The 7,833-nt window shown below is 41.9% G+C and overlaps 1 protein-coding gene across 1 annotated transcript in view; it reads left to right on the top strand.

Moving 5' to 3' along the window:
• LOC117405799 (A disintegrin and metalloproteinase with thrombospondin motifs 5-like) overlaps window positions 1–3,995 on the top strand; it is a 32,686-nt gene extending 28,691 nt beyond the window's left edge. The window contains exons 4-8 of the mRNA XM_034009172.3: window positions 162–445; window positions 871–1,054; window positions 1,386–1,561; window positions 1,897–2,072; window positions 2,968–3,995. Of these exons, the coding sequence (XP_033865063.3) occupies window positions 162–445; window positions 871–1,054; window positions 1,386–1,561; window positions 1,897–2,072; window positions 2,968–3,535 (1,388 nt within the window). The 3' untranslated portion in view covers window positions 3,536–3,995. The remainder of the gene's footprint in view (window positions 1–161; window positions 446–870; window positions 1,055–1,385; window positions 1,562–1,896; window positions 2,073–2,967) is intronic.
• The last annotated feature ends 3,838 nt before the right edge of the window (window positions 3,996–7,833 follow it).

Genomic DNA, 7,833 nt, shown 5'->3' on the forward strand with positions numbered 1-7,833 from the left:
CATCTTCCACACATTAATACTGTAGTCATTTATTTTAAACTCTATCGGGGTGCTTCTTGCTAACGGTTTTATGAGAGTTTACCTAAGTTCTAAATAAGTGATCGATTTCAATGTTTAAATGTTCGGAGAGCATGTAGAGTAATTGAGTCTGTCATCCCCAGGCGAGTGTCTACTGGATCCCCCACGACGCCCTCTACTGGGCCCGGAGGAGCTGCCTGGTCAGAGCTATGATGCAATCCGGCAATGCAAGCTGGCGTTCGGACCCGAGTACACGGTGTGCCCCGGCATGGACGTGTGTGCACGGCTGTGGTGTGCGGTGATTCGGCAGGGACAGATGGTCTGCCTCACCAAGAAGCTGCCCGGCGTGGAGGGGACGCCCTGTGGCAAGGGACGCATCTGTCTCCATGGCAAGTGCGTGGACAAGACCAGGAAGAAGTACTACTCTGTGAGTACCGGCAGCACTCTCTCTGCTCGGGGGTCTCACAGGGGACAGGAATCAGCTCTACACTGTGCTGTTTGTTTCATACGTCTCCACAAACAACTTAATTGTTAACGTGTAACAACGTGCCGTTGGCCTTCATGCTCATTAATGAATTGTGTGTTGTTTATTTGGTTATCATTATTTATCTGGCTTTGTATCTAGCTGAATTATTCTTCCCCCTCAATCATTCACCACCTTCACCTTCAGGTCAACTTCTTCAGTCTTTAACATGCAGTTCGATTTGAAAAGTAATTGTCCCTAGCTTGTATTTCCCTGTTACTAGCCATCTCTCTCTCTCTCTCTCTCTCTCTCTCTCTCTCTCTCTCTCTCTCCTCTCTCTCTCGCTCTCTCTCTCTCACTTTCTCTGTCTCTCTGTCTCTCTGTCCCAGGCCTCGAACCATGGTAGCTGGAGTTCCTGGGGGTCGTGGGGGCAGTGTTCTCGAACCTGTGGAGGGGGTGTGCAGTTTGCTCGGCGGCAATGCAACAACCCAGCCCCACGCAACAACGGCAGATACTGCACCGGTAAACGAGCCATCTACCGCTCCTGCAATGAAGGGCCCTGCCCCGCAAACAGTGAGTACAGCTTCCCAAGCGATCCTCCCAAATAAACATTTGTCATTTATGTTCTACAAAGTTGTGGTATACCATGTCAAAAGCAAAGTGTTTTAAGGTATAGTGAAAGCATGTGAAAACATGGTAAATCATTTTTGAAACCATGGTCACCCACGGTAACATATGGTACAAACAGCGTTACAGTGCAAATTTACTTTTTATAGGGGTCTTTAAAGGATCATTTGTAAGGTGTCTAAAGGAACCAGGCTTTATCACTATGGCAGTAGTTTCTCAGTTCACCTGCCTGTAGTATGTTGGTATGCTGAGGTGGGTCTTGTGGTTTCCCTTCCAGGTAAAAGTTTCCGGCTTGAGCAGTGTGAGGCGCGGAACGGGTACCAGACTGACCCCAAGGGAGTGAAGACTTTTGTTGAGTGGGTCCCCAAATACGCTGGCGTCCTGCCAGGAGACATGTGCAAGCTGACCTGTCGCGCCAAGGGCACCGGTTACTACGTTGTCTTCTCTCAGAAGGTGAGCTGATGCCTCACTCTGACCCGTGGCATCCTTTTGCATACTGCACTGGACTTTTGTCAATCACATAAAGAACATAAAGGAAAATAACTCTATTTATCAGATAAGTTCTGAACGGTTTGGGGAATATGATCTTCACTTCCCCTGATTAGTAAGTGAGTTGGTGAGGAAACATATGAATTGTGCATTTCTACATTTCCAATTGGGTACTAAAAAGGTAGGACAGTGTTATAAAAAAAAATGTGTTAAAAAAAAACTGTAGTGAGGAGATGGAAATGATATTCAGGACTCCTCCCCAACTGTATTACCCCTCTCTTTCTCTCTCCCCTTCCTAGGTGACTGATGGGACAGAGTGCCGGCCCTACAGCAACTCGGTGTGTGTGAGAGGGAAGTGTGTCCGGACAGGCTGTGACGGGATCATCGGCTCCAAGCTGCACTTCGATAAGTGTGGAATCTGCGGGGGAGACAACTCTGGGTGCATCAAGGTCGTTGGCAACTTCACTAAGAAAAGGTAACGGGGGGAGATACTCTGTATTAGAGAGCCGTTCACTCCAGGGGGCAAAAAAACTAGGTTACAAAACTGTCACTGTATAGTTTTAAAGAGAGTGTAATGCACTGTGTTAGGGAATTGGAGGTAGTTAGTAAAACACACCATGCAATCCTTACTGTCTCTGTACAGCTATGGTCAAAAGTTTTGCATCACCTAGAATTGTAGGATTAAGACAACATTTTAAAAAAATAACTATAGGAGCATAATTTTAAATACTTTATTTAACATTGTGCAATCAAAGAAACTACAATATTATATCGCAAAAGTATATTGGAAGCCATAATAATAGTAGAATATTTCATGTTAGATTTTCAAATGTGAATTTATTTTCATTTTTGACAGTTTTTCGTTAAGTATATGGAACACTACAAAGCGGTATGTAATTCAGTATGTTAACGTAACATTTTTCAGCAGGTTTCATTCAACTTTATGAAGCAAAATGAGTTAATTCTATAGGGTGATGCAAAGCTTTTGTCCATAGCTGTAAGCTTTACAGCTGACCAATTACAGAGCACCGCATGACTATTCATTCATCAAGTGACCTGTCCCCATTATTGTAATCCTTCAATGGCACCAAATGTTGTTGTTTTTTTTTTCTGAACTGAGAACAAGGAGTACATAATGTTATAGAAAATCTAGTTCTGGAATGCCTTTCCAGAAGATGTTAAGAATTCTAATAAGGTGTCAGTTGATTTATTTTATTATTTATTCGACTTCACTTTTAAATAAGTTAGTGAATATAGTTTTTACATACCAAAACCAAATACCAAACCTATTGGTTCTTACATACACATAGTGTAATGTTGTTGTTGTTTCTGTAATGGAGACAGAATAATGGACTCCCTCCCTCTCACAGTAAGGGATACACGGATGTGGTGACGATCCCAGAGGGTTCTACGCACATCAAGATCCGTCAGTTCAAGCCCAAAGACCAGCCACGTTACACCGCCTACCTGGCACTCAGGAAGAAGAGCGGCGACTACCTGGTGAACGGCAAATTCATGATCTCCACCTCAGAAAGCATCATCGACCTCAATGGCACGATCATGAACTACAGTGGATGGAGCCAGCGTGACGATTTCCTGCACAGCATGGGCCCGGGCTCACTGCGGGAGGTCATCATTGTGCAGATCCTGGCCACCGACGCGCGCCAGGCCCTCGACGTACGCTACAGCTTCTTCATGCCCAAGAAACTGGCCCTGCCAGCGTCCGCGACTCCCCAGGGCAAGGGACACAAGGCACTGGCGCCACCACAAACCCCACAGTGGGTGACAGGGCCCTGGCTGGCCTGCTCTCGGACCTGCGACACAGGCTGGCAGACACGGACTGTGCAGTGCCAAGACAGGCCCAACAAACTGGCCAAGGGGTGCCAGCTGAAGCAGAGACCCTCTGCCTTTAAACAGTGTCTGCTAAAAAAGTGTTGAAGCCTGTGGTTCCGAACTCTATTTGTGTATCATATTATTGTTGTTAATATTATTGTTATTATTTCTATTATTACTGTCTGTTTTTTTGTTGTTGTTTTGTTTTTTTAACAATGTGAGGGCTGTGACAGGGTGATCAGACAGGAGTTCTGGAGTGCAGCAAAGCCTCACTGATTCCAAACAGTAGTAGGCCTTGGTTTGAGTTTTTTGGGGATTCAGCTGTGTTACAGCATTGGCCACAGAAAACATACTGGATCAGTTGCAGCGTACCAGTGCGCTTCAAGCGGACTAACTTCAGGACTAGAAAACCCCAATGAACTGAGCAAAATGTGTCCCAATTGCAGCGTACGATTAATTAGTTTAAATGATCTGATCAAGTGGACTAAGTTAGACTGATCATGGGAACCAACCCTGAGACCAGTATATTGAAAATAAAAAACAGAATCTTAGACTATTTAAAGAATCATTGTCTGGACAAAATTTGGACCACTGCACTTGTATGCACATTGGCTATATTTTCTACTCCACAGTAATTGTAGGACGTGGGCAACTTGCCCTCAATGGAAAATCAGGCACATTGCCTTCTAGACACAAAGTTATCAATTTTATTTTTATTAAAAAATAACGAAATACACAAATATATATATATATATATATATATATATATATATATATATATATATATATATATATATATTCTGCAATAAAGGTAGGCTTAGTATTGTTGCTGTTTTGATACTGAATGGCTCTGCTTTATTGGAGTTTACTGCATTGACCATTAGCTTGAGAAATCTGACAATATCAGAAACTCAAAGCAAGTGCCGCTGCCTCTCAGATGTGTTAGTGTGAGCAGTGCTCCAGGTTGGACCCCCCTCAGCTGCATTACCTTACTAAGAGACCAGCAGCACTGGAAATCACAGGAGGACACTTTAAGAACTTTTATTCTCCTGGCTGTAACTGGAGCTCAGTCAGTCCTGTTCATTATTCCATCAGACCAAATGAAAGCACAAACTGATACTGCAAATGGTCAATAGAAATAATGGAGATGGATTATTTTGTTTGTGTTTTAAAATATCAAAGTGTTAGAATATGACAATGTGTGCCCTGGATATCCTGCAAATGCAAACCAGGGGAAATTGGGGACAAAAAAGCATGTATAACCACCTGTCCCTCCATGAACATACAGGCACAGAGACACACAGCACTACATGCATATCTCTCTATACCTAGGAACAGCAGTGTGTACCAGCAATTCTGCCAGTTTTTTCAGGATTTCCTTTCAGGTGTAACTATACATAGGCTTTTCACCTTCACTCAAAAATTATAATTGATACATAAGTAATTGTATTTATATTGAGGAGCCTTTAGAAATCTAAAACGGTATTGCCACCAACTTATTTGGAAAATTATACAAGTGATTTAGCACCTGTAGACATACACACACATGCCCAAAATTCAAGCATTTCTGTCTGTGACGACACAAAGTTAACACATCCCTCACCTCTCCTCTTCCCCTTCTTCTCTGCTTTCCCTCAGTTAAATTGTCTCCCAGAAGCTGTATCTGCCAGTTTAAAGGTGGTCATTTCATTTTACTAGCCTGCAGGTAGAGAGGATCTGATCTCAAACACTCAAGAGTTCAAACAGAACACTTACTGAACAGCGCCCTCATGAGGACCTATCAGTGCACAACACTTACACCAGTATTCCAAGTTACACCAGTGCACATCCAATCATTTCTCATACTTGAATTATCATTTAAAATCAGTGGCAAAAACCATACTCTTAAAAAACAATCGGATAGCCTGTATCGATCTGGCACAATCAGCTGTTTATTTTCTTTTTTTATCACAAGCTTAATAACCTAAGAGAAGGTGCTATTATATTTTTGAGTCCTGAAATACTCAAAGGAGATCTGTCATTTGAGTTCTACTCACTATAAACAAGCTTGAGAGTGTTTGAGTACAGACCACCCCCTTGCCTATCATACTGCTCAATCCAGGTTGTAGTCAGGTGTTTGGTGAGGTGACTGTTGCGCTAACCAGTCCCCTCAGAACTCTGGAGTCAGAATGTTTTGAGTGTACAGAACTTGCACACAGCGGCCAGTTTCTAGACATGAGGAACTGATGTGGTTTTGAGAGACAGCCATGATGAGTTCAAGTACAGTTCAAGTGAGTTCTCAAATTGTATCATTTGCATAACGTTCTGGCTGCCCTGATAGATTTGTAGGTGTGTAACTCAGCAGACTGATGACACCATTTTGAACTTATTATATATGGATGAAAAAGGTGTCGCTGAGGTCACAGAAGGGTGTCTGTCCCCTTTCTCTAATAAACCAGTGTGTTTCAGATTTACTCAACAACCTTAATCAGGTTGTGTTCTACAGTACTGTAGCATGGCACCCTCTCCGAATGAAATGCCGGCTCTAATTGATCCAGACACAGTGATTGGTGGGCACAGCTCTGCCGCTCGTAGCATGCCCAGTAGCATTTCAACTGGGAAATAGATAGAGCATCAGCAGTCATTTAATCTCTTGCTATTCAATTGTAAATTTTCTATCAGGCACTTCTCACAGACAGCAAACACAACCCCAGCCAACTTCCTGCTGAAGGGGAGGGGGCTACACTAGGCAAAGGATGAACACAGCACTGAAATAATTTATTGTTTGTACAAATGTTATGTAAAATCGATGTGATGAAATAATTTATTATTATTATTATTATTATTATTATTATTATTATTATTATTATTATTATTATTATTATTATTTAACAAGAAATACTAATTGTGTGAAATTATTTTTGTTTATTGTTTCTTTTTTTAAGAAAATGATGTCTGCTCTAGTGACTATCACTATACACATATTCCTCTCTCTTTTGGGTGTGTAAAATACACGTGTTGGCCGAGTTTACATAATGTACAGCATTGGTTGTTCTTTGTATTCGGATTTTAACCTGTTAAAACCCCAGCCCCTCACAGACAATTTCCGCCTGGGGGGCTGTGCCCTTAAATAAATCACAATATCTTCCAAAGTATAGACAGCACAGGCATGGTTCAGGGCTTGAATTCAAGGTAACCCCTTGGGCATCAAGACTAAAACCTCAGGTGTGATAAAAGTCTTACTCAGTACCACACTGGAAGGAGATATCCAGAAAAAATACATAAAAAAACAAGAAACGCTTTTCATTTTTTTATGTTCTATAGTCATTATAGCCAGATTTTTTTCCAGTGCTTCACCAACATGTCTACTATACTGGGTAAGAATTTGGAACTGTTTGAACAAAGGGATCAAATTCTACAGGAGTTTTTACAAAGCTAAGCCCAAGGGTCCCCAAACCTCTCCAAAAATCTTTATGTCCAGTGATACACTAAGTTCTAAAAGGGATGTTATCTTCTGGCATCTCACATGCTATCAATTGCCACATGCATTAGCCTTTGAAAGGCTTTTTTTTTTTTCCCTTATCTCATTCAAGAGGTGGGCGTGTTTGTTTGCACATCAATTACTCTGTAATGGACTGGGCTACAAACAAAGTAAAGGTATGAATGGAAAGCTTGTGACCTCCCCTACAACGTGATCAGGGAGACTTCACCGTCATCAAGGTTGTAAGACCAGAGCAGCAAAACGCAAGCTAGTCGATCGCATTTGTTTTGGATGCATGGGGGTACTAGACACATTGCGAAAGGGATATCTCAGCGGTGAAATGACGGATTCGAAAAATTCCTTCGCTGTTTGACAGTAGAAAAACAACGATTTTGATATTGAGTCAGTTTTTTCTCTTTTGCTTTTGTAATAATATTAAAAATGAGTTATGAAATATAATACTTACGTGCAGTTCCGTGTTCCGCCCGCGGGACTAGAGGGCGTAAGAGCAATGGCTTTTCTGTCTAAAAAAATATTGTTATGATGAAGAATATTCCTCAGATCTCTGGATTGGCCTCCAAAATATATTTATATTTCCAGAAGTCCACTCTCCCACTGCCTAGTTCTCCATGCATCTCCCACCTGCACTCTCCTCTCCCCTTTCTGACGGTTCACTGAAACTGACTTACTCTCTGTCTGTGTTAATAATAACACACTGCCTCCCTGCCCGACACTGAAAGCCAACTGATGCTGTTTAGTTATTTATGATTTGCATACTGACACTCCTGCAAGTTTGTTGAAACCTGACCTAACTCATCATCTGAACAGCATATCAGTGTAATATAAAAGATTACAATCACGCTCACCTTATAAAAACAACAGTGCCCCAATATAAAGTGTAATAAAGCATAGTGAAAGTGTGGTAAACCACAGGCCAGTATTG

The sequence above is a fragment of the Acipenser ruthenus genome, chromosome 9, assembly GCF_902713425.1.
Source record: "Acipenser ruthenus chromosome 9, fAciRut3.2 maternal haplotype, whole genome shotgun sequence".
NCBI classification, from domain to species: Eukaryota; Metazoa; Chordata; class Actinopteri; order Acipenseriformes; family Acipenseridae; genus Acipenser; species Acipenser ruthenus.